At 39.8% G+C, this 26,712-nt stretch overlaps 1 protein-coding gene across 2 annotated transcripts; it reads right to left on the bottom strand.

Annotated features, from left to right (window-relative positions):
• Window positions 1-535: 535 nt before the first annotated feature.
• Window positions 536-25,173, bottom strand: ulk1b (unc-51 like autophagy activating kinase 1). 2 transcript variants are annotated; one of them, XM_087174207.1, is made up of 27 exons: window positions 24,514-25,173; window positions 23,297-23,389; window positions 22,828-22,869; window positions 19,840-19,872; window positions 18,447-18,483; window positions 15,671-15,844; window positions 13,715-13,788; window positions 13,112-13,213; window positions 12,345-12,403; window positions 11,546-11,628; window positions 11,101-11,151; window positions 10,557-10,648; window positions 10,237-10,399; window positions 9,947-10,001; window positions 9,761-9,847; window positions 9,277-9,420; window positions 9,046-9,194; window positions 7,775-8,034; window positions 7,411-7,616; window positions 7,187-7,308; window positions 6,882-7,007; window positions 6,135-6,319; window positions 5,586-5,770; window positions 4,994-5,112; window positions 4,707-4,864; window positions 4,289-4,424; window positions 536-3,971 (listed from the first exon to the last, which is right to left on the bottom strand). In XM_087174207.1, exons 1-27 carry the CDS (start codon window positions 24,601-24,603, stop codon window positions 3,916-3,918), a joined length of 3,081 nt encoding a protein of 1,026 aa, XP_087030333.1. In that variant the 5' UTR covers window positions 24,604-25,173; the 3' UTR covers window positions 536-3,915. The 2 variants fall into 2 exon arrangements, with proteins under 2 accessions (XP_087030333.1, XP_023262881.1); XM_023407113.2 differs by having other exon boundaries at window positions 10,237-10,402.
• Window positions 25,174-26,712: the final 1,539 nt, after the last annotated feature.

The following is a 26,712-nucleotide window of genomic DNA, read 5'->3' on the forward strand; positions in this document are numbered from 1 at the left end:
ATTGAAAGCTAAAGAGGGCACTTAAATTAATAGAAGCCAGTGGTTTGTTTGAATGTAAGAAAACAAACAAACAAAAAATGACATTATATTTCATAAATTTGCAGTACTATGAGGTATAGATGGCTTGTAATAAATTATCTATACCATGCCAAAACACTATTATATTCCTTTAAGCAGCCTTAATGTAAAGTCCCTGTTATCCAGTTTAAATGGCACTAGGTTTAATAGGTCAGCAGTAGGATAAAGGCTCTACTTGCATTTCCAAACTTTCTTGAAAAATATCCCATAGCTAAAGGGACTACTGAGGAAAAAAAGGTACTTTAGTTATTAAATTGTGATCTGAATTACTGAGTTAAGGCCAAGATGACGATGGTGTGGTTTATGATTGAGTAAATTCAACTGTTGTATATGATCATAAAACCTGTCACAGTTGTAAGGGGGATAAGGATTTCTATAAATGCATGTAAAGCTTCAGGTCAAGGAAAAATAAAAAATCTCCATAACTGAGATGACACAAAAGTAGAAGAAATTCGCATAATTTTAAGACAACTATACCTGTCCTTTCACTTTATTCATGTTGCAACTCTCAGACAGTAAAGGTTATATCACACACAGGGACGCTGAGATAGTGAGTCTGTCATAGATATGACAACATTAAAATGTTTTTGTGACAGTAAGAGACAATATGGAAGATCAGCAGAAGGCCTATTCTTTGGAAATGTATAGGTGCTGTATAGGTGGATCTGTTCTTTCCATGCCTGCAGCGTCATATATGCAATAACAACAATAACTTAATTTACAATATTTACAGGTAATACAGAATTAGTAAAGTGAAAACGCAAAATGAAAACATTCAGGTATGTTCTTCGCAAACATACAAAAACAGTAATCCAAATCAATGACAGATCTACTGTGGGAGTGCACATAGCAAAGGCTAAATCCTCATGATGGTTACATTTAATTTTATCTTTATGTGATACTTTGAACAGCAACACTACAGCTGGTAAGGAGTTAGTATCTTGCTCAAGGACACTTCATCAGAGTGGATAGGTGCTTGTCATAGGGCACTGCCTCTCAACTTCATACAACAACCTGCTGTTCTCTACCTCTCTACTCTTTAATTATTTCAGCTGCAGCACAAATTATCTTTATGGTGCTTTTGACTCCTGCCCAATATAATCCTCATTAGCATGGCCGATAGCTATGATTGTACAATAAAAAGTGACACATGCATCAGTTTTACAAAAAATAAGAGATCATCACTTTTCTGCTACCTGTATCATCTTTTGAGACATTGCCACTGTATACTGACTGAACAGAACAGCATGTGTAGAGACAGAGTCAGTGGATGAGCTGATATTAGGAATGTACACTGAAACTAACATTATACACACACAGAATGTTCTCGGAATGTCAAAAAACACTTCAAAGTTCTCTGACAAGAGACAAAAGGCCACAAATCAAATACACATCATGTATATTTAGAGAAACCTTCACTAAACAAAACATTTCTTCCATTCTGTTCTGCTGACAAAGCTACTATACTGGCTTCATGATCTCTGTGGGGACTATCCTCAGCCCTGACCTCACAACGCTGTATTCGAAAACATGAACTTATTCACCATCTTAACTTAAAAAAGACAAAGGAAAACACAACTCAAGGAAAAGAAAGTAGTCCTGGGGCCTGGCAGTAGGTTACACAAAAGGAACCCCTGATTTTCAGTGGATTTTGTTTCATATGTAAAAGTGGGATCCTACCCAGAGTCAACCACATCCACGCAGTCAGCTGGAGTCTAAATCAAATCATTCACTCTTGTTACAGAGCAATGTCATTGCTTCTGTACCGAACAAATCCCACTTTCCATTAATACCTCAAACCACCACAAACACACACATGCATGCATGCATGCATGCATGCATACACATAAACTTTACTTTGAAAGCAACCTACGTAGACATTGACACTTACCATCGGCCCAAAATTCAGAGGAGTTAAGGGACCTTGTTGGGGATGTATGGCCAAGGTCAATATCAGCAATGCACAAATATTTCAGGTAAAATACACATTTTCAACTAGCACTCCAAATCAGCACACCACTTTTCAAAATCAAACACAATCATCACCCACTGACTACACTGAAATAAAACACAACACAATTGATGCAAAACATTTTTTTTTCTTCAGTGTAAAGCAAGTTTTCTTTTCCTTTTTTTCCTAAAGAAATCTTTCTAAGGTTTCATAGCTTATACCATCTCTTTGTCAACATTCACAGATCTACACTACCTTTAGACAGTAACTATTATACTAAATTAAAACTGCACTAAAAGTATAGAAGTAGAAATATGAAATCTGTCTAGGCATCTACAAAAACTGAACATGTTTAGCATATTCCACTCAGGATCTTTCTGTACAGTACTTCAACAGTGCAAAAGCATTCAGACATTAGCCCTGGGATCAGTCTAAATGTTAGTTATCAAACATTTGGCTAATATTTATGGTCACTCCTCACTCCTGTCAGCACTACATTCAAATTTGATTATACTTGCTAAACTCCACCATCACTGATAGATAAACATAAAAAGACAGAATATGGAATCTTAAAGAGATCTAAATCTAAAGAGATTACCAGCAACAGCAGCACCTAAGCTTCTGTATACCTGAAGAATACATCCCAGGTTATTGCAGCATCTTTAACGAGATTGTGATCAGGGATGCTAACAGACCAGTTTCAGTCCCTCTGAAATTAAATGCTGTATTTTGCATGTAGCAGTGGGGTAGTTAGTGTTTTCTACCTGTTGCTTTTAATACCTGCTACAACTTAAAAAATAAAATCCTTACGCCATTAGCCCGTTGTAAAGAGGGATCCAGCTGTATTACACTCATGAAGACCCCTCCTTATTCCAGCTACCTGTGCTGCCAGTAGAAAAACAATGCTCCCCCATTCCATATTTGTACCTTTTATACAGAACGGTAAACAGGCTGTATAAAAAGGTGCTATTGTCTCACTGTGGGGACTTGGTCTATGCCAGTGAGCAAGTTTAGAATCAGTAAAGTGTCAAACAGGGATTTTTTTCCAAACCAGCATGGATATCCACAGTGACTCAAAGATAAAACATAACACAAAAAACAAAACTACATTTTTTAAAGTCATTTTGGCAACAGTTTTGTAATAGTGCTTCTATGCATTCCCGGCCACAAACTGTAACAATGCTATTTATACTTCCCTTCAGCAAGCACGCAACAATTAGCTAAAAACCAGAGAACATAAACCCAGCAAAGCAAACAAAGGGTATAAGACAAACACACATCTGATGAGAATGATACGTGGCCATTCCTGGTCTTCATCAGTAAACGTCCTTGTGTAGGTGTACAGCAGATACTACACTTTCCGTCTAGCCACTGATCTTGGTAAAGGATAACATTTGTCTATAGATTTGCGTACAGCAAATTTGTAGCATTTGTGCATCTTACAATGCTTTGCGTTTATATCTAGATAAGTACTGTATGTGTATGTGACTACTTGGCAATAATTGCTCCAGCATGTGTTACGCCTAGTGAGGGGAATCATCTTCTTAGCAAAAAATACCATTTTCAGTGCCAGAAGCACAGTCCTCTCACATAGACAAGAGCGCAGACATTCTTTTACAGCGCAGATGCTTCATGTCCAACACTGGTCCAAGTTTAGTGTTGGGGAAGTCACTGTCACTGTCCAAAACTTGACATGAACAGCAAGTCATTCAAAGAGCACATACTCTAGAGGTTCAGTGAAAGTGAAATCTTGTGGTTTTCTAGTGAAAACTAAAGCAATTCTAACTTAAAACCATGTAATGTGGGTGTAGATTTGGTTCGTTGATAATGCACAGGGTGCAAATGACTGACATCATATCGACACTCTAAGACGCAGTGTAGGACACTTAAACACAGAGTCCTGACTGCAAAGCTGTGAGGCGGCGTTCAATGCACTCCTTGCCTGCAGATACAGAGGGAAAGTGAAAAAAAACAGAAAAATAGTCAGTCGGTGGTTCAGCAGAACAAGTCATATCCATGAAGACGTGCACATTAGCTGCTGTTTTATCTATTTAGTAAGTGATAAATTGGCTAAACTGATAAACTGAAATATAAGTTTTCACATCATTGAATCAGTGGAACATTTTGAATTGAGGAACATAAAAAAAAAAATATAAACATAAAAAATTACTTTTAGCTGCAGGAATATTGCATGGTGGGTACTGGTGCTGAGTGGTGACATCCCCACTTTGTGTGAGTTGAGTTGGCAGACATACTCACATTTGCTAACACTGAGGATGTCATCCTGTTCAGTGAGCAGCAGAGACAAGCCCTCCATCAGCAGCAGAGCTTTATGGTAGCGCAGGACTGATGCTTCCCCCTGGTGGAACATCTCGTCCAGCGCAGCAGCCTGAACCTGAGATGACACCAGGATGCTCACGTTAAAATAAGTTTGATTTTAGTATTGATTAAAATACCAGTATAATGCTCTTGAGACATACGATGATCAGTTCTGTGATTAATGCTGTAATTTAGCAACTTTTATTTTCCTTGCTTTGTGTGTTGCTATTTCCTGAGAGATTGGAAGGGATATTTTTGCCATTCGTGCACTTCAGTGAGTAACATACACTGGGATAATTGGATGACCACAGTTACAGTATCTAATGATTCAAACTGTCTAATTTTGTCTCAGGCTTACCATCTGCACAGTGTGGCTGAACAGCAGCCGCTCTGCTGTGATGGAGGTGATTTGGTCCATAAGACGGTGCTTCCTGGAAAAAAAGCGCTCCAGACGAGTGCTGAGTGAGCGACAGGATGCCACGCTGGATTTGTACAGCTCATTCAGCCTCCTCACCACTGTATATGGACAGAAAAATTTGACAAGTTAAATTTAATATGCTACCAAGACACTTTAATCAAAATGTGTTTTAATTTTCTTAATGTACAAATAAAACCCTCTCTTTTACAAGATTAAATGGGTCTTACCTTGTTTGACTGTTGAAGATGGGTAGAGTTTGCCCTGTTTAACTCGCTCCATGGCTGTGTGTAAGGCAGTCGACAAGAGTTCTGCAGTCTTAAGGTAAAGAACCAGCTGTTCTGCATGACTGAGAACACAATTACACATGCACACGCACATGCACACACACGATACAAGTTAGTGAAATATCTGCATGATCTTTTGATCTAATGCTCAAAAGAAATCTCATCCTCATTTTTGTCTACATTCAAACTCTACCACCCTGTATTCAGTACAGAAAAGCCTCAGCTGATTACATTTCCTTCAGTGTGTTTCTGTTTGTTCTCGTGAAAAACTCAACTCAAACTGCAAAATTAATTTTGACACATTGCAGTCAATACTCCTGAGTAGGCTCTACAAATCCGCTTACTGCCTGCTGGAAATCTCACTTGACAGATCTTTTTTACTAATTTGCTCAATTACAAAACAGTTTTGTCCCTAAGGCTGTTTTAAGTGGTGCAAATCCAAGAGATCCACCTTGAAATTATTTTCTATCCGAAGTAAATAAACAGTATCATTGCTATCAACAAAGACTCACACCCATACTTGATATGGCCTTACCTCCACTCTCGGCTCAGTGAGCTTATTTGATCTGCTACCAGGCTATGCTGCTGAAGGAGGGAGGGATGAGAAATGTCCACCTGCTCCCCCAACACCGCAGCACCACGGGCCCCGGCCACTTCCATTAGACAACGTGCAAAATCCAACGTGAAACGCAGGTTTTGCACCATGTCTGTATGCTCCTGCTGCACTCCGACAGAGGGAGGAAGAAAGACAGGCCAAGAGAGAGATAGAGAGAATTTGAAACAGAGGACTCCATAATGTGATTTTGCACTCAGTCTGTATTGGTGGGAGGAAAATGAGTTTAACAGGAGACAGGTCATTCAGTGCATTTCAATATTCCATTCTTGGGTTTGACCTTAGGCTATTTTAACACATAGACTTGAGCTAAAGATACTACACTACACTATGCTAATATCAGCATTTTGTGAGAAGGATTGATGTACACAACAAAGGTCATTGCTGCACACATACATAAAATATACAGAGTCAAAGTAATGACTGCTTTGTCACTACTTTCCAGAGGTGTGTGGGAAACCTGCTCCTCACCTCCATCAGTGTCTCCTCAGGCAGCTCAGGAGCCTCAAAGGTTACGGGGCCTCCCATGTTGGCTGTGATAGGATCAGTGAAACTGTAACGAGGACTGGAAGGAGCCTCGAAACCATCCAGATAGGTGCCTGTCTGGGGGTACCGGCTGGTGAAGGAGCCTGCAGGGCTGACTGAAGTGAAGGAGCCTGCAGAAGTTAGAAAAAGAAAAGGCATAAAATAATTTTCTCATCAAAGCCATGAATTTTCGTAGCTGTACAATAAACAGCAGAATCAATGTGAACAACTATAAATAAAAAGATTGTAAAGACTACAACTCTACTGCTTGTTGTTCCTGGAATTCATGCTTCTGAGTAAAGAAGCGTGGCAATTAATGATTAAGCAGTTACATGAATTTTTATTTTCATAAAAACTTGAAGTGGCAATTATCAACTGGAAAAGTGAGTGTTAGGAAAAGCAGTCATTTGGGTTATTACTCCATAAATGTAACTAAATATTTCCACAGTATGGCTTCATTTAAATCTTGGCCAGTTGAAAATCAACCCTTTATACTTTTCTCCATCACATTTAATTAAGTTTCCACATTTATCAAAAATGAAAATAGCAGCTTCCCTGCTGCTTTATGTTGTGTTATGTGCAGAGCATAATAGTAATGCTGCTGCATAAGTGGAATTTGATTCCCACTTGTTGCAGAGGGGATGTAGAGACAAATAACATATATTCAGCAGTGTTAGGATGTGTGTGTGCTACCTGAGTATTTCCTCTGTCTGGAGGTTTGAGGTGGGGTGCTGCCACTGGGAGGAGAGCCCACAGTGAAAACCACTTGTGCTGGGCTGCTGGATCCAGGTGCAAGACCTACCCCAGCACCTGGGGGTGCTAGAGGACAGAGAAGAATAATGATTAAAAGGTAATGGAGCAGGCAAGGCTTGTGTCCATTACCTTATTTCACAGCCTTAAATTTGGATCCAATTCTTTAGTGGGACTGTCAGACCTAGCCACTCCAAAAGGAAACTGCATATAAATCTTTGTAAATCTCGACCAATAGAAATGCCTACCTGTTATTTCTATGGCTTTTTCAGAGGTCAGGTTCTCTGTGCTGCCTCTTTCACCCACAGGTCCACCTGGTCCAAACGCAGCCATCAGCAGCATGTCAGACAGACGACCAGCACTCTGAGACCTGCAGACAGCGAAACAACTCTATCTGTAAGTAAACAATTTCTGCTGCCTGTGCAGCATCAGCAAGGTAAACATGACAAATAGAAAAAAACAATAATCTAACCTTCCGAAGCTCCTGGTATCATCATTCAGTCTGTGGATGCAGTGTGCAGGCTGTGCGACCTGCGTAGGTGCTTGTTGTCCTGGCTCTCTGGGCTCTGTCAGGGCAGTCCTGCTGCCAGGAGAGCCGATGACCAAACCCTGCTGTGTCAGGAAGGTCACAAGGTTTGGAGAGCTGGGAGGCTTAGGGAATTCAAATGGAGGGATGGTCTGAGGAGAGACACAAGAGAGAGGAGAGGTACCACAGGTTAGTTTAAACTGCTTGGTTGTCTTTTCTTGTGCTGTGTTTCTCAAGACAGTTGAAACACACATTCTACTCTCTCTCTCTCTCTCTCGCTCTTTCTCTCTCTCTCACATACAAAGCTAACCCTGGAAGGGGAGCCCAGGATGGTGGGGAGGGGGCTGCGCTGCATCAGTTCACTCAATCTGGGGGAAGAGTGTAGGGGGCGAACAGTCATCAGGCCTGATGAGGGGGCAACCACAGGGTCCGAGTACTGCTTCCTGATCTTCTGCCTCCCACCACCACTGACACACTCCAACAGACAGGGGGCACTGTGGAGCCGTGTGCCTAGTCCTGTCGTCTGTGGGTGTTGCTGAGAAGTCGGCCGGGTTTCAGTGAGCTGAGGAGCTGCAAAGGAACGTGAGACAGGAGGAGGTCAGAATATTTCTGGTTTTAGATAGCAAGTGGCATCTGACAGAATGAAAATGTCAGAGAAGACAAGAAAACAGGACAAGAAAAAACATATCGACCAAGAGATAGCAGACATTAACAAGTCCTGCCTAACCCCCCCATTGCCCAGCTGGCATGCATGTCCACACAGCTAAGGAATTGTGCCAGCATGAGGCGGAGAGCAGACCAGGGCAACTGGTGTGGAGAAGGAGAGTGGTTGGTTGATTTTCTCAGCCAATAACTTACAAAACTACTGACCAGGTTGACTCAAATACCAACTACAACCTTATATTATAAAATTGTGAAAATTCTTCATCACATGCTCCCAAAGCCTAAAATGACAACTTTAAATTGCTTGTTTAGTTCAAATCCTGAAGATATTTGATCTATAATGATTTAAAACACAAATAAGCAGCTAATCCTCATATATGAATAGTTCAAACCAGAGACTGCTGAGTATTTCCACTTTATAAAAGATTTACAGGTTTGATCGATGCACCTTTTCATACAGTGGTTCCTAACATGGTAGTCAGGATGCCCCAAGGCATCCTAAGATAAATCTGAGGGGTCAATATATGATTAAAGGGATAAGAAAGAACGAAAAGTAAGGAAAATAATTTTAAGTTGTGAAATACTAAATAATTTATCCCCTTCAAGTCTCTAAAAGTCCTTCAAATTAAACATCTGAGACAGAAAAATCCTCCCTGGCTGAACTGTACACAACTCATGTCCATAACCTGTGATGAGTGGTCATCAGCAGACTGCTGAATTAATCAATTAGTTGACTAATTGTTCCAACACTACACCTTCCCCACGTCTCTATTACCATAAAGCCAACAACGAGTTAGCTCAAAATTGGTCACTATTGATGCTACACTGTCCAAATTTCTATTCAATATGTAGATGCAGTGTGGTCTCTGTGGCATCTGTGAAAGTGGTTTACAAAGTGAAGACTAGCCTGTGAACTACCTAGAGGCGAGAGCTGGAAAGTTCTGCCACCTCCCAGGGAGAGCCTGCGGGTGGCGGTGACTGCTCCCTGCCCGTAGGATGGTGAAGGTCCAGTCCGAGCAAAGCCCAACGAGCTCCCACTGCTGCAACGACGCACCGGTGTCGACAGCCTAATAACGTCAAGTTCATGCAGTCAGTTTAAGAAATGTGTGACATGTGTGTGTGTGTGTGTGTGTGTGTGTGGATACAGACCGTGGTGAGCCATCCTGTTTGGTAGAGTGGAGATTCTGCTCCATGCGCTGATAGTTCTGGACCTGAGTGGGGACTGGAATAGGCAATGACTGACCATGGTTTCCATAGTTACCACCGTAGTTACTTCCCGAGAACTCACTGGGCCTGCCAACAACAGTGAGAAGAACAGAGTGTGCGCCAGGGGAAACAGTTAGACAAGAGAGGAGTTAGTATGTGTATGTGTGTGTGTGTGTGTGTGTGTGTGTGTGTGTGTGTGTGTGTGTGTGTGTGTGAGGACACAGACAAGTTTACTGCTTTCAGATGCTCAGTGTTACAGACAATACTGCCAAACTTGTACATTGTTTGTAAGGATAGCATGGTCTGTTCAATTCTTTATATAACAACAACATGCTGCCATTAACCATTTCCTGATAGTGTCATGACCTCTGAGCTACATAGCACAACATGTATGACCACAACCAAACATTCAGCTTTGTGCTGTTACCTGACAGGACTTGGAGAGCCACTGTAGGAAGGTGAGTGTGGGGGTGTTTTGGCTTGGCTACACAGACCAGCAGATGCCAGAAGAGAGCTGATTAAAGTGGAGAAACAGAAATAGAAACTGACACAAACTGAGAAAAAAACATTACATTTGTGTAATACAGGTGTTGGCCAATCCTTGACTTCTTACCCACTGTTCATCAGGCTGTCCTGCAGCACTTTACTCTCACATGTCAGCTCACCTGCTGGAAAGCCCGAAAAATAAAAACAGCAAAATCAAAGTGGAGTGAAAAGAGGATTTCCCAAGTATTTCTATTAAAAGAACAACAGAGAAGGGATGTCTAAAAAATGCTGAATATGCCACATAAAAGCCAGTCTGAAAAAACACACTTTCAAAATAATGGAGCCAAAGCTAGGACAATGCACAGCTGCCTTGGCCATTTAGGTAGGGATCCCATGAAATAAAAAGTGTTTTCTTACTCGTGAAGTGAGCAGGCACCATGACAAAGTCATCTGTGTCACAGGAGGAGGAGTTCTTGCTGCTGCCGCCCCCTCCAGACGAGTCCTTGAGGAGAAAACCAGTGGCCTCCTGGGTAGGAGAGGCCAGAGCTTTGGCACGCAAATGCTGAACCTCAGCAAGAGACTGCTGCAGGGCACAGAGACAGAAAGTAGGAGATAAACGAAGAAAGGAAGCACAAAAGGTTTCTTAGGCTTCACATAAAAACACAGTGTCATTACCCAGGCACAGAGAGAGAAACAAAGAGAAACAGGGAAATAATACAGAAATAATAAACACAAACCGGTGGTGAGGCGAGATGAGATGTGGAAGAGCTGCTACAAGAGCTGGCTGATGCAGAGCTTGGGAAGCAGGTCATGGTCACAGTTGGAGTTACTGTAGCAAAAAATAAACATATTTGTTAGAAAACTCAAGGATACACACAATGCATTTTGGTGAGAAATAGAAACAAAAGTCTACTTGGCAGCTACTATAATATAAAATATACTAGCCGTTAATCAGGTTCATCACTATATGGCTGTTTTCACAACCTATGATGGAATGAGTGTATCAGTTGGATAAAAAAATGTATGTAGGGTTTTATTTTATTTTGGAAGAGCTGTGAAGTTTGAATTTATTGTTTTAAGAGAGTGTGGTATGGTTTCAGAAAATGTGTTTATTATTATTTACTTATGTGTTACATACTTATGGTGCCTACCCCAGATCAGTGTGCAAAACATTACAGATTGATACATCAAGAAGTGCTCATAGACAGTCCTGAACTCCTGTATTTCTGACAACTATCTAAGCAGGTTGTATTAGGAAATGTATTATTTATTCTTACTTACTCTTTTTCATTGATGAGCTAGCCTCCAGGAAAGAATGACCAAAAAACTCATCTACCAACAACACAAGAAGAAATGTAATCAGTAGAAGGTCATGGAAAGAAGTGTCACTAACAGAATATTTGCAACAGCACAAGATACAAATACAGTGACCTTTTGTGCAGACAGCACACAGACACACACATGCAGATCATCATCGCATCTTTGGCCTGGGTGTTATTTCTTAATCTGACACTTCTTTGTTAAATGGAAACACCACATTCACAGGAATACTTGTCACATCTGTTTCCTGGGTAATGTAGCTAGAAAACTATCTACAAAATTCTGTATCAGACCATATGTGGCAGAATGTACTATCTAGGTTATCAGTGTAAGTCTGCATCAACACCATGTAGTCAACTGTTTTAATTCCTTTTCACTCTGACATCTTAGTGCAATGTTCACTAACCAAAGTCCATGCGGTCCTTGTGGTTGCGCTGCAGCAGTCCCAGCAGCAGGTGCCTCAAATGGCTTGAAGTCTCCCTGGGGATGCTGCAAACAAATAAAACCACAATCCGTGTTTGCTGCTGTGCAGAAAAAATAAAAATCTTGAGGGAAAGGTCACACAAAAACAACAGAAACCTGTTGCTACAGATAAAGCAACATTTTTAGCTGCACTTTATTTACTCTTCGTGTTTTCTTTTTGTTTTGTTTTTTACAAGAAACATCTGTTTTTCTTACAAAAAATGAAATGAATGATACTCTTCAAATACACAATGTCTCTCCCTGTTAGCATGACTGTCAACATTCCTGAAAACCCAGACAGACTTTCATTAGGCAACTGTGAGATTAACTGAAACGTAAAACCTTTACAGACATTGTGTTGTAAAAGAGTGGGCTGTTGGTGATTTCTTGGGGGCTTGTCATCTCTTACAATGTTGTTTACTAACTGGTGTTCAGCTGTTAAAACAGCCCAGCTGATGTGGACATGATTGGTAGCATCTCTCTCAAAGGGAGATTTACAAACTGCAATTCAGGTGACTGATCTAAATATCAGATGTTCATAGTGACATAAACACATTCTCAGAGATAATGGGGTCTTTCTGAAGAGTTCACTTTTAATTGAATATTCTGCACTGAAGATGTACCACAGCAATGGTGCTCATTTCTTATGAGCAAAATCTAAAAAACAAATGCAAAAAGAAATGATCACATTTGTTGATCACTTAAAAAAATAAACATGCCATCATCTCACTGTAAGTCCTTACTTGGGGCTGAGATTCTTGTTTTTTTCATAGAACAGCCGGAGCTCCTGGGGACTGCTAGCCTAAAGATGACAAAAAGTAACAGAGATAGTTCATAGTAGATAGTATATAGATAGATATTAACATGAATGAACATGAACATGAATGTCTGCCATGTAAGTGTGTCCTGGGCATGAACACACAGATGCCAGACAACTCATTTAAAATGGCCATCAATAAAGCAAAGAATGAAGCGACTCAGGAAGTTTCAGAAATGCTGCTGGGCCGGTTAAGATAAGATAAATTATGTGTCTCATCTTTTATCTTTTTCAACATTAGTCAAGTCAGCCGGGACAAACCGTTTGGTTTTCAAGTTCCTGTTCATCTCTCACATTATCTGGAGAGGAGACAACCCGTTTGATCACAGACTGAACTGCTGTTTCTTGACAAGGATGAAAACATGTTGTAGGAACATTCAGGTAGGTTTTGACTTAATAAACTTAATTTTGTTATAATTATAAATGACAGCACACCTCACACACATACAGTAGCTGATAAATGATTTCATAATGGTCAATATTAACAGTAAAGTAAAGTTGGTGTGGTGTTTTGGTATGATAATCTGACTCTGGAATTTCCACACTGGTCCATCCCTACTTGACAGTGTAGGTACAGTATATACTGTGTGTGTGAAGCAGGTTATCATGGGAAAAATCTGCATGATCTGCAGTGACACCCAAAAGAAAAAAAAAGAAAAATCTGCATACAACCAATAAAAGTGGTGCATTTACCTGAAAAGGAGCCTTTCCAGTCAGGCACTGAAACACTATGGTTCCTATACTCCACAAATCAGCCTTGGCATCATAGTTTTGGGACATAATGACCTCAGGAGCCTGGTGAGGAAAAAAGAAGGACATCATTTTCAGTGTTGACCCCTTTTTGGAAGTATTTGATGAACATTTAACAAGATGTTTAAGGTCTCATTATTGCTGCTGTAGGAGTTTGCTGTATTGTTGTATTGTGCTGCATTGTTTTAGAGACTGGGTTCAACGACCACAGTGAAATCAAAACAATTGCGGCTCTGCTGTTTCACATGAAGAAAAATAACTGAAGCTGCTGAACCATCATGAAGTAGGGGTGGATTAATGCTGATGATCAAAAATTGGTGTTTTCAAAATGACGCCTTCTCAGAAATGATAAAGCACCTTAATTTCAAACTAAAAATGAAGATACCTTCCCTGCCTGCACTGCGTCCTATTAACCTTTGGAATGAGTGAATACACAGAGTTCATTAAATTTGAATTTGCTTGGGTTTATTAACCAGCTGAAACATTTGACTATGCTAGCAATTATTTCCCTTACACATATATAAAAACCCTACAAAATGTGCTTACCATGTACATTGGGGACCCACAGAGTGTTGCCGCCATCATGTTGTTCTGAAGGTACCTGGCAAAGCCAAAGTCCGCTGCAGAGAGGGAAAGTGAAGGAGGGATGGACGGAAGTGTGGGATAAAGAACAAGCAAAGGCATGAGAGGATGAGTTAACATATGGTGCCAGAAGCAAACGCAGCTGTATCTTCATACAGACAATGTGCAGGTCCTGAGGATAATCACTAACTTTCCAAAGAAAAACTGCAGATGGATGCAAAAAAAGGAAAAGAAAAAGTCAACAGTGCTACAGGTTCCCAGCTGAATGCTCTATTTATTTTCAAAACTATGCATTATAATGCTCTCGCAATATTGGCTGAGACACAGACCTTCAATATCGTTACCTGTGTGACGACAATGCTGCATTATCACACTGGAGCTCAAACACTTGGGTGTTATGGTTTGGTAAAGTACTTGCCAACCAGTACTTCTGGACAGTAGAACTTCATCAGTAATAAAAAATAATCAAGACAATTGCTGTGTAGCTAATTTTCATGGGAATTATAGGCACAGTGAGAAAAACAAATGACTGTTGCTCAGTCATAATAAATATACAAAATTATATAAAATTTAAAACAAACTCTAAAGGTTACCGAATGTCCTTAAGGCAGCAAACTGCCTATTAAACAAGGCAACAATCATTTTCAGTAGTCCCTGCCTCACTACTGATGCGTGTGTGTGTGTGTGTGTGTTTGTGTGTCTGTACCTGCATCTGTGTAGGTACAATGTGTGTATGTATGTGAACAGTTTGTTTGTGTTTGTGTGTTCGTGTGTTTGTGTGTGTGTGTGTGTGTGTGTGTGTGTGTGTGTGTGTGTGTGTGTGTGTGTGTGTGTGTGTGTGTGTGTGAGACTGAGCAGGTTTTCCCAGAGTCATGAGGATTATAACGTTCTGCTGTGACTAGGACTGAAACAAGCCTCAGACTTCACTCCTGCTGGGAAACCAATTCTCTCCAGGGGAAAAAAGAATTAATAGGCTCAAGGATTAGCAGAGTTTCCGAGCAGCTGAACAACACACACACACTCTCTCTGTGCTCTGTCATGACAATTTTCATTATGGTGATTACTTGTTGTTACACAAATGTCAACTTTTTGGGTCAAATCAGTCAAACTGAAGATTTGATGAGACATATACATCATGCATTTGTGAATAGGTTTTCTCTCTCTTGGTATTTTTTCAGTGATGTGCTTCATCAGAGGAAGACTGCAAACCCATCTGAGGGAAAATTCTTCATATAATCTAATAAATTTCCTCTAACAAGTTTAGCCTCACAATCTTAGTGGAATCAATTACCTTGGGGAAATCATTATTAGCTCCTGTTGCAATAAAACTGGCTACACAGAGCTTTATTATGCTATAGGGATTTCCGTATGGAGCTTCATGAGATTCAATTAGTTTTCGCTCCTGTAGAGGGTTGTAGTGCTTTCCTGATAAATCACAATGTACACCCACATGCTGTAGTCTCACATCTGAAATGTTAAAACCATTTTGCACTTTAAATTTCTGACTTGATCTTTATATAAATTTTGCCCATATTAGTCAACAGATACTACAGGTTTAGAGCAAGCATTTTATTTTCATTTCTTAAGACAATAATAACAGTCTCAACCAACAACACTGCCTGTTTATTTATTGTATATGTCTAACTTGATGATCAATCATTTCTTTCCATCCAAGTCATTTTTGCTGTTTATCCATATGCAGTACCTCCTACAAAAGCTCCTTATAGAATAAAACCGATGCCAATCCTTTTCACTCTGTTGCACTTTGTGACAACCCAATTTAAAAAAAAAAGAAAAAAGGCAACAACTGAAAACCAATGTTACACATGCACTGCACATCCATATGTACCGTATGTACAAACACTTGCATGCTGTCACCTGTGTGTACTTGCTCACACCTTCTCACACCATCAAACCTACCAATCTTGATGCAGGTGTTGTTGGAGTGCGACTTGCGTCCTGGTGGGTAGGAGAGCAGAATATTCTGGGGTTTGAGGTCCCTGTGGATTATGCCTTTGGCCTGTAGGACCCTCATGGCCCCTGCAATCTGCTGCAGGAAAACCCGGATTGTGTCCTCACTCAGTGTGCCTTTGGCTGCAGAGCAACAAGAGGTAAATAAGTGAACACTTATTAAAACAACTTTGGTATACTAGGTATACAGTGTGATTCTCATATGCTACAATGCATGTGAAAGTACAGACCACGACACGAGTGTAGACATATCTGTCTACATGTGTAGACAGATATGAACTGAATGACCCCTTCTCAAATCCAGGCGAATCACACTACTTTTCCTAACAAACACTGAAGTCAGCTCATGTTTACACAAACCAGACCATCTCATTTTACCTCTAAAATTACTGTTCAAGTATCTGTGTTGCCTGACATCACCCCACTATCACCTTCTGCTCTTACTTTCTTTTCCCCTCCAATCATCTCCCTCACCTCACAGTTGTACAATGTGGTCCTATGTGAGAGTCCCTCCCTTGTCTTGAATTCCTGTCTTGACTCCGCCTCACTTCCAACTGATTTTTTTAAAGCCAGGCTCAGGCTTGACTTGAGCCAGGAAAAAGTTTACTTCATTGACCACAGTGGGTAGTGAATCCAAAACCACTTGTGAAACTTTTTTTTTTTTTAAACCAGGACAGCAATGACTATTATTGGAATAGGACCTCTATTTAGAGTTTGGGGACCTGGCAGACAAAGTTAGCAGGTAGAGCCATAATTTGTCAATGAGTGGGTAGTGGCTGATGTCATATTTCCCACCCTGTCCTTACTGACACACAAAGGCTCACGTCAGAAGAGTTGAGTACTCTGGCTATTCAGAGCACTGTAATTTATGATCCTGGGCAGAAATATAGATTATCTGATTCTTCCAGTTTGCTCGCACTGTATTGACTCAAAAGCAAAGAGGCGGTGTCCTCTCTGCATGATGTGATGCATGTCTCACATACTGAATCTATGATGAATAAAGACAGGAGAATACTTCAGGGAAGTTTCTCTGTGGTTTTATTACACTGTATGTCAACGTCTATTGTAAGCCTTTAGGTACTCAGAAGGTCCTGAAGCTGTTAGTGAATCACCAAATTAGTTTCTGTCTTCAGGGCTCTAGACAAAAAGCTGCTTCCTACTGTCACACTACCTAAAAAAAACTTGTGAATTGTGACCTGAATGGTTGCCTTGGAGCGTACACTTTACTGCGTATACTCTTTAAATCTTTGTGGCAGTGGAAGATAACTGAAAAATAATTCTTCCTCTTCTACAACTTAAAAAGCTGTTCCCTACCAGAGACCATTATTCTAGGACTCCAAGAAGATTTGATAAAAAAAAAATTGAGAGTTGGTTTTATGGCTTAGATGAATTTACTAGTTGTTTTTGTTTTTTCAGTCTCAAATATGAGGCATTATATTGTTGTATTGTAGTGCTTTTTAAAGAACAAGAACCTCAATGTAAAGACATGAGAAATTATGTTTGAAAGCCAATAGGAATGTGAATGTGGCATACAGAGCCATCAGTGGGTTAATATACCTACATTATTATTATTATTATTATTTACATGTTTAACATAATTTCCATTTAGTACAGCTCATGTTCAGAGTGTGGTTAAAATTGTCTGTGTTTTATGATAAGAAAAGGTTTGTTTATTGTTTGAAAAATGTAATATCATGTAGCAGTATGTGTCTAACTCCGACCAGCAGGACGAGCGCGTTCGCTACACTGTGTGTGTTCAGGGACAAGGGAAGTCTCGCGTGAACACGTTCCGAGAACGAATTGTAAAAGTGAGGGGTGAATATGTTGTGTCGTAGTTTATGGTCCCGGTTGCGTTATATGTGGTATTGTTTATAAACGTTAATTGGTCAGCGAAAGTAACGTACCGAAAACGGCTGTTGGGACTGGTTGCTTAGTTACCGCAAGCGAGTGGGAGGATGGAGAGTAGAACTAGGAGCCGGTCTAAACAGCCCGGACTGCTCGTGTCTAGTTCATAAATAAATACATAAATAACTTAAAATAGATACATGGTTGATTTGATTAATTTGACAATGTTTGGTATACATGATTGGCTGACTGTGTATTCGAAAAACAAGTTGATATTGAATGTACATGATGAAAATGGTCCGGATTAGCAATACAACGGACGTGATTTATTGTTTGGATGTTAGTGTAGATGTTCATCATTTTTCTGTGTTCAAATATCAAACACGTTCAGAGAACGAGAGCACACACTTGAGTGTGAAATCACTGTGTGTGTGTGTGGCGAACGGTGATGATAAAGTATATGTTTGCTCTTTACAGAACAAAATAAAAGACTTAAAATTAAATGTGTAGTGGAGGGCAGCTTCACTCTGCACCACGCTACATGAACATAGCAAGGACTGTCACCTTCCTGAGATTCACCCTTCTCTGGTCATAATATACTGTACAATACTACCATGCCAAATTTGGATCTTGTAACTTCAATGGTTCCCTTCCTAAACAAATACTGACAAGAAACTTCACTTCAAAAGATTAATATTCACCTTGTTTGCATGAAAACATTAATATTCTTACTTTTGTTTTGTTTTTTTGTCTTTTTTATAGAACAAGAACTCTCGCTTCCTTGTCATCAAGCAACAAAGATGACATTTCACCATCAATTCCATTGATTATTCTACTGAGAAGCACCTGGAGCTTTTAGAAGATGCATTGTTGGACTTACAGTGTAAGTAGTCAGCAAGGTCACCCCCATTGCAGTACTGTCATTAGAAAGAGACAGGAAGGGAGGGAGAGAGGGAGCAACAAAAACAGAGAAGGAGGGAGATGAAAAGGTATAACATTAGGAGACACAGGTAACAATGAGGGCTGATGTGTAACCATAGTGAATAAGTGTTTGACATCACCCAGACTCTAAAGGAACTAGAAAGCAAGAAGGATCAGAGGAGTGATTTGCTGAAGAGTGATGTGTTTACAGATTTATAACCCTGTTCTCATTCCCAGCATTAATATGAATGAACCCAGGGAAGGACGGGTGTGTTATGACAGGTGTGGCTCTGAAAGGCAGCTTCACAAGTAATTTCCTTCTCGAAGACAGAGATAACCAGGGAACGTATGATAATAAATGGGATGAGTTAGAGGAATGCATCTGCTGTTCCTTTACATACATCTGTGTTCTGCCTCTGTAACACTGTTTTAAACCAGCAACTACCATTTGTATCCAATTTGGATTATTACATGACGTTTAGAGCACTTTGAAACTCTCTACTGAACAATACTTAACAACTTGGACACTGTGTCATCATTGCTGTTATGTAAATTGTACAAATTATACACATTAGACACAATATTCACCAAGTAAATGTCACAAATTCACTAACATTGTGTGATGTTTATTTGCTGTTTATTTTACTTTTCTTACTTTACATGGAGCCCAGGTAGACTACCACCCACTGGAAGTTAGAGGATACAAATAAAAATTAAATAATTTTTCTGCTTACGGAGACATTTCAACCATTTTCACATTTCAATTGAGCATCTACAATGTTGTCAGTTTTTGCCGGCTCACTTTTATGTTGGAGCTGTGTCTGAGCAAGCTATTGTGATTAGGTGGTGATTATGCTAACACAATATTGCCTGTATCTTTACAACACACATTAACAGAACAAACCAGGGTGGGGATAATGTTTAAAAAAATATCTTGATGCATGGTTTGAAAATACTGCAATTGGAATCGTGTTTGTTGTCAGAACAAGAAAGGCTGGCATGGCAAACGATTCCCACCATGCTTTGCAGGAATAATCAATATGTAACTATGATTTTAGGCACTTAAACTGGCTAGAAAAAAAATGTGTCAAGAAAATAAACAAACCAAACTGTCAAGTAGTTAGAAGATTCACAAATATTATTTTCCTTCTGGCTCTTCATCAGGGAAAAGAAATCAAGCCACAGCAAAAGCAAATAAACTAGCAGCATTTGGAAGCTGACTGACAGCCATTTACCCCCATTGATGCCTGAGGATACAGCTAATTATAGCCCGGGCCCTGTCAGAGCTGCCTGCAAAAGCTGAGACAATACAGCGCTGTTCAAACAAAGCCAAACATCACAGCAAGCCTTACCTCCATTACCAGGTACACTGAGCTGGCAGTTTCCTAAAAGGGGAAGAGATAAGAGGGGACGTAAACAAACACATGTCAGTGACAGACAAAGGAAGGAACAGGTGGTACTTGTACTCGCCAATCATGTCCAAGCAAACTAAGCTGGTGATTTGGATTGGAGAAAAACACCACAGCCTAAAGGATTGCATAAAAATTCAGGATGGAGGTTTACGGATCAGAGATAGTGGAAAAAGAGAAGTGAAAGTGAAAGATAGAAGCCAGCTATTACTGATCAAAGCTGTCACAGCTTTGGTCAGTAATAGTCTGTTAAAACGTTTTCTAAAACTGGATCTATCACAGAGTCCTGAACCACTGTTTTTTTATGTGGCCTGTTTTACAGTGTGGCACTCTGCATATGTTTGCATAAGATATAAAAAATAAATAAATATAAAAGTAAAAGCTTGCCTGCCTTTAGTGAGAAATGTGAAAACGACCCACAGTTCTACATTAATACTGAGCCAAAACAATTAGGGAATCAGAGCAGTTGGCTCAGCTGTCACCAGCATTTTCAAAACAATGAGTAAATCAGAGAGAGAGCAAGTGAGAGACAGTGAGAATTACTCAACTATCTAAAAGGCTAATTCATAAGTTGCCACAACAACACCAGCAAACAATAAAAAGGCTGTTCATTTATAATACTAAACAATTTGGATCATTTTGAAATTGCATATTTGGGAGATCAGCAAATATTCTAATGTAATTTACTTTCTTTTACTATCCTCTCTTACAGACAACCTGTCTGAGGCACAAGTTTTGGAAAAACAGAGTGCAGTTCTCTTATCACATGGCAACAGATGACTGTGGTCTCTCACTCTGACCCGATCTCAATATCTTGTTGAATCCACCAGACTGTTTTCTATAGTTCAGCTGAGTCAGGCTTTCTTTAATTGGTTGTCTTTGGTTTTATTGAAGATGGACAGCGACCAACCAGCCAGCCAGTTAGTTTCAGCCAGTAAGCCAACCATCTGGTTTCCACAGGCTGTCTCTGCGCGATGACTTTGCAACCAAAATTCAAATGACCCCATGCACAACAGTTACATACAGTTACAGAGTGAATACTGGGTCATTTTTCTGCTATCAACTATTTCCTGGTTCACAAGGAGCGATGTCAGTGAGGATTACAAAAGCGCTGTGTTTTTTAACTGAGTGAAAATGTGTCTCTTAACTAAACATTAGATTACTCTGCTGAGTTGGTCTATCTGCTATTTGCTCTTGCTCAAAACCTGCGTAGAAACAGGAACTTGTTGCATTGCTAAAATCCTCTGGTACTTTGACTGTCACATTAGTGTCTGCCTGAGACTAGAGCAATATAATTACTCAACTCTCAAGGTAATTTTAAGTCACTTTGTATAAGACAATTAGATAAAATGTGAAAGGCAAAAGTAAAAGACATTTCTATGGTGTCCAGTGTTTGGTTTGGTTTCAGTTTCCTCCTGACCTAATTAGATAGCTGGATGGTAGGAACCTCTACCAAGAATATCTCCACTCTCTACCGCTGTGTGACAAAAACCCTGTAATCTTAGAGCCCAGCTCAGACTATCCTCGATGCCCAGAGAGAAGTGCCACTGTGAGTAGGTATGAAGATAAGGGAGTGGAGTATTTTGGTGTTCTGCATGGGCAAAGACACGACAACTGGTTGCAAATATTTTTCTTGAAGATACTGATGAAGGGCTCTAGTGCATAGTAGTTAAATCCGTATTTGCTACCAACACAACAAGGTGACTATACTGCTTTGTTTGAGCAGCTGAATGTAAGTGTCATTGGTCATGACTTGTCTGTTAGTCTCTTTGCGTGATGACTGAGCTTTCTGAAAATTAAGATAAGGCTAGGTGATGAAAGGTCAACTTGAATCAATAAAACAAATCTCTAGGTCTGGTAATGAAACCTACAACATCTGCTCCCAACCAGACTTCATAAGCAGTTTTCAAATATGAGATCTCATATGGGGTAAAAAAAAAAAGAAAAAGAAAAAAAAAAGGAGTTCAACAGCCCAGCAGTGCACCAAAATTAAGACCACAGTGACACCAGAAGTCTTTTAGTGAAAGAATGATAAGAAACAGTAATGCAGTGGGTTGTATGTCTGCACTCCTGCAACACTTATTTTCATTTTTATAAAGCTTAAACAAAGACATTGTTCTTAACAAGTTTCTCCAAAAGCAGAACATGCCCGGACTATTAATGAACCACTGTCATTTTGCAATATTGTCTTGGCAGATGTGACAGTTAGCATAATCTGAGCATTAGATGTTTTTGACCAGATGGCAGTGTGTCAGCCATGCACCAAAAAGACAAAAGAAACACCTGGTGAGTTAAGATAGATTGTGTGGGGCCAGGAGGTTGTGCCGTCTCAACTATCTGGGAGGAGTTACCAAAGCGAGCTTCGGACCAGTTACAGGCAAGAACATCATTCTGCTATGGGTTCTTCTGTGTTTGTATTTATTCACCCTAGGCACCTGACTTGTGCCAGGAAAAGGGGGCTAAACACTTGGACAGGAATACTTTAGGCAAGTAAAACTGAGACTGGCAGGAACAGGGCATGTGACTGTAGACAAAACGTAAACATGGGAAATGATGACGAGGGAACGATGATGTACAACAAGAGACAAATACTGAAGTATTCACTGAAATTTTACAAGGATTGACAGTACGCGGAGGAGCAGAAGAAAACGTGCTTGAATAGGATGAAACAAACTGTTTTTCAGAACAAACAAATGTAGCAAAGCCTCATTTAACAAGTAGGGTAAACAAAACAGTTCAAGCTACACGAGACAGAAGTGGGTCATGTGGAACAGACACATTCAACAACCCATCTGCTCTACTTTGTGAATACAGACTGATGGGGAAGACCTGATAGGACCGTAAAAAGTGTGATGATAATGTATGTAATCAGAAGCCTTGACAACCACCTGACATTATCTAGATGCCATTTGTGAGTGTAGTATAGCATACCTGAAAGTCCAGTAATGCAACAATGTTTTCATGCTTCAGTTCCTGCAGGAATGAGAAGGAAAATCATTGTTTACTTCATATATCCTTTATTCTTTAAATGTTTGACTTCAAACAGATGTCAAGCTTGACTTGTACAATCATTTAGGCCCCCCTGTTGTACCAGGGTGATGTAAAACAACAGAATATGGTATTACCACACCATCAGGCAAATGATGTATTAAATACAGATTTGTTTGAAACAGTTTGAAAAATCAAGGTGACAAATTTGATAGGAGAAACATCAGTAATTCTGAATACTTTGTGTCCTCTGCCATTGTGGACACTAAGTATTGTTTATTTGCCCTGGATTCCATTTTCAGTTGTGTTTTATGTGTTCCTTATAATAATGTTTTAAGTAAATATAGTAACATAATAACTGAAAATCAGGAAACTCTTTGAAAAGAGTAATTTCTCAAAGGTTGTGACTTACCTTGAGTATTTTGATCTCCTTCCCCAACAGTGTCTGGGATTTGGCCAGGTTCTTCTTGTTTATGCATTTTACTGCCACCTCCCAGTCATGTTTCTAGAAGGACATGTTACATACAAAATCAGTTTTGTTGGATGAAACTAATGCAATGCAAAGTATTAGTTACACTGTGTCTTTGCTTGGGAAATGAGAATATTCTATCCTTGCACTAGTACAAATGCCAAAATCTGTCAGTATGTACAACATTATTTTTTCGACATGTCGCTGCACAGTTCACTATTGGATTCTAGCACATTTATAACACTAGGATATTCAAAGTGTTGTATTGAAGTACATATTTGTTGATTAACACTGAACTGTCCGTCTATATGCTTCTCTCCTTCATGCTGTTGGTTAAAAGGGTTTCCTAATGGAATTTTGTACTGATTACTTATCACCTGCTGGGACTGTAATCAGCCAGGAGGTCCAGTTACTATTAGGCAGTTTTGCAGTGTAGCCTGTGACCCTTTACCTAAACTATATTTCCTATAACCCAATGCAATATGCCCTTGTTACTGCATTTTCTCACCATAAAGCATATTTGAATGTATTGTATTATATATGTATTGCAGTATGTGTTGTTCGATGCCATTATCCTCATATCATTATGGATGAAATTTATCTGTATGCCAATTTACTAATGGAGCAACAAAGATGCTACAGGCCTGTTCCTTAGAAGATGTGATGCATGATGTCTCATCAAGTCATTATAGAGCTGTTAGAATTTATACTCTTTCACTACAAGTATAAGACATGTTTCAACATGTTTATTGGTGGCCTCAGTATGGAGCTTGCTAATGGAAACAATACAACTCTGCTGGCCTACATTTACATTTGCCACAACCATAGATGTGCATCATTTGTATTATCAGTCTGTTGAAAAGTAATGACCCTGAGAAAGTGACAATCGTACTTTCAGAATATATATATATATGAGTATTTTAAAAGTATTTCAGCATTTTATCCATGAACTGCCTGTTATTTTAAGGAACATCCTGTATGTGCACCCAGGCCTCTTAAGGCCGTACGATGAAAACAAATACACCAGATGGAAAATAAAAGGCGATTCAAGCCTAACAATACAACCAAACCATTCCAACGACCCTTTATTTCGTCTATGTTTGCAATAATATACATTCAACAAAAAAGTCAAATCAATAGTGGATAGGGACTGTACTGACCTCTCGATGCCTGCCTTTGAAGACGACAGCAAATGCGCCATGTCCTATCAAGTCCTTCCGACTGAACTCAAATTTCCCCACCGTCTCCATATTGTGCCAAAGTCTGATTTTGTACTACAAAGACCTGGACAGATGACCAGGAGACCCCAGGTCAGCCTTCGTGTTAGCAAGTGCTCCTTTCTCCTCCGTAAAGTAGGGGCAGCAGCAGTGATGTTCACCCCCTCTTTCACTCGCCATGGGCTGCCTTCCTGACAACAAACTGTCGTCTTCTCTCATGTTCGCTCGCACAAGTTTTGGAGTTTAACTCCTAACAAAGCTGTGTGGTCGTTTCCATCTCTGACAGCGGCGCCAACACTAAGTTAGCTAACTTGATAAACGGAATCGGACGAGCCTTTTTGTTACAGCAGTCCCTGACGTGCCACCTTAAAAAGCAGCTCGCTGCGTTTTGTTTATATACAAGAGGACTTCACTTGTGTCGTCTGACGCGTCCGCACGGCGAAACGAGCGTTGACTGTGAATTTAAACGGAATTACCAATGTTGAATAACCACAATAGACTACGAATATCCACCGTTACCGCTTGCAATTAGCAGCTAATTCGCTAAAAGTCACAGCATCGATAGTCCCAATAAGGCAGACGGTGTCTAGCCTCTGCAACAGAGCGCATGCGCAGGGCAATTACAGATGTAGATTTGACGTCAGCGGACCAGGGTCCTCAGCGGTCTCCTGTCACAAGATGAACCTGTTTGTTTTGGCTCAACTAGTCTAAACTAGTTTAGACTTAAAAATGAAAATATGATAAAATAATATTGAATACATCTGGCAGATAGATTTTCATGTCGTCACATTTTTGTAGCTACTGATGTCTAGGAATCTTTGTCCTGAAGTAAAGAAAAGCAAAAAAAAGATTTCATAGATTTTGTTTTAAGTACAAACAATAAAATTGAACTGATTATTTATTTTAGATTGAGAGGGATGCCCATGATGCCATATTCCCTTGATGAGAGTTCGCTGACCGCAAATGTATTTTTATTAACCTCACCACTAGGTGGAGAGATGGACTATCATAATAATCATTATCATCATCATTGTCATCGTCATGGGCTGTGAAGGGCAAGTTTCCAATACCAGTTGAAAATCCACTTCTTCTGTAGTGTGTAAAAGTGATAGTTTGGATCATTATTGGTAGTATTGCAGTTTTTAGAAAGAAGAAAAAATCTAAATGCATCTTGAAACTCAGAGCTGAGTAGAGAGAGAGATTGTGTCTAGGGAAAATAAAAGAAACAGGAGTATAGGGACTAGAAAGCATGCAGAACTGGGGCAAATGGGGGGAGGAGTGAGGAGAGGGAAGACTGTTGAAAGTTTAAATGGAGAAAAATGACGAGCTAGAGTATGAGACAGAAGCCAGAGGGGCCACTTACGGGAAAGAATCAGAGAATGTGGGAAGAAATGATAGCAGATATGGAGCAGCTGCAAATGGAAGAACATCAGAGAAATGGATGACAACCTGCAGGGAGAAGATGACAGTGACCAGTAACCTGTAACCTTTATTTGTGTCTGTGTAGTGACCATTTAACCAACTTTTAATTCTTCTGAACAGGCAACTTTTCAAAGGCTCTTTTAAGGCTGGAGGATATCTGCGTGAACATTAAATGACAGAAAAATGGAGGCCTTTTAAAGCAAGGCAGAGGAGGAGAAACGGGCTGCTGAATGTAAATAAGCAAAATGATGGGATCATAATAAATGGAAATAGTTTAATTTGTACACCATTTATAGTGTTACTGCTTCCCCAAGGGTAGACTTATGTTTTTATCTCATTTCAGTCTTACTTCCTCCTTTGAATTGACCACAGACACATTGACCTACTTAGAATTTCTCTCCCCAGTAGCGTTAACTTTTCCTCTTTCATGATGAGGAGCAGTAATATAAGTTGGTTTCAAACTTGAGTCATAGGATCACCTGTGATTTTAGTGGCTGTTTCTTAACTTCAGTTTATGTGTATCATCCAGTCAACATGTACATCCCTGATCATGACCTTCAGTCTAATCATAGACACAGGACACTCCTTTAATTGTGTTGCTTTCAAGAGTTAAATGAGGCTAAATTAAATCTAAGATATTTTTGATTTTGTTTGGTTGAATGATTTGATACATTTCTGACGACCACATCATCCGTCATTATCATTTTAGATTAATTATTG

This window comes from Seriola lalandi, unplaced genomic scaffold (assembly GCF_002814215.2).
Source record: "Seriola lalandi dorsalis isolate HSWRI2012SDOR001 ecotype SW California unplaced genomic scaffold, Sedor1 jcf7180002054328, whole genome shotgun sequence".
Taxonomy (NCBI): domain Eukaryota; kingdom Metazoa; phylum Chordata; class Actinopteri; order Carangiformes; family Carangidae; genus Seriola; species Seriola lalandi.

What these genes read in the sequence shown, in the direction of transcription:
- ulk1b (XM_023407113.2), bottom strand. Translation starts at nt 24,603, where the DNA reads ATGGAGACGGTGGGGAAATTTGAGTTCAGTCGGAAGGACTTGATAGGA. An exon ending in GGTGCCTGCTCACTTCACGA is followed by an intron (nt 10,002 to 10,236) that starts GTAAGAAAACAC and finishes CGGGCTTTCCAG; the next exon opens with CAGGTGAGCTGACATGTGAG. An exon ending in CTGAGGAGACACTGATGGAG is followed by an intron (nt 5,771 to 6,134) that starts GTGAGGAGCAGG and finishes GTCGGAGTGCAG; the next exon opens with CAGGAGCATACAGACATGGT.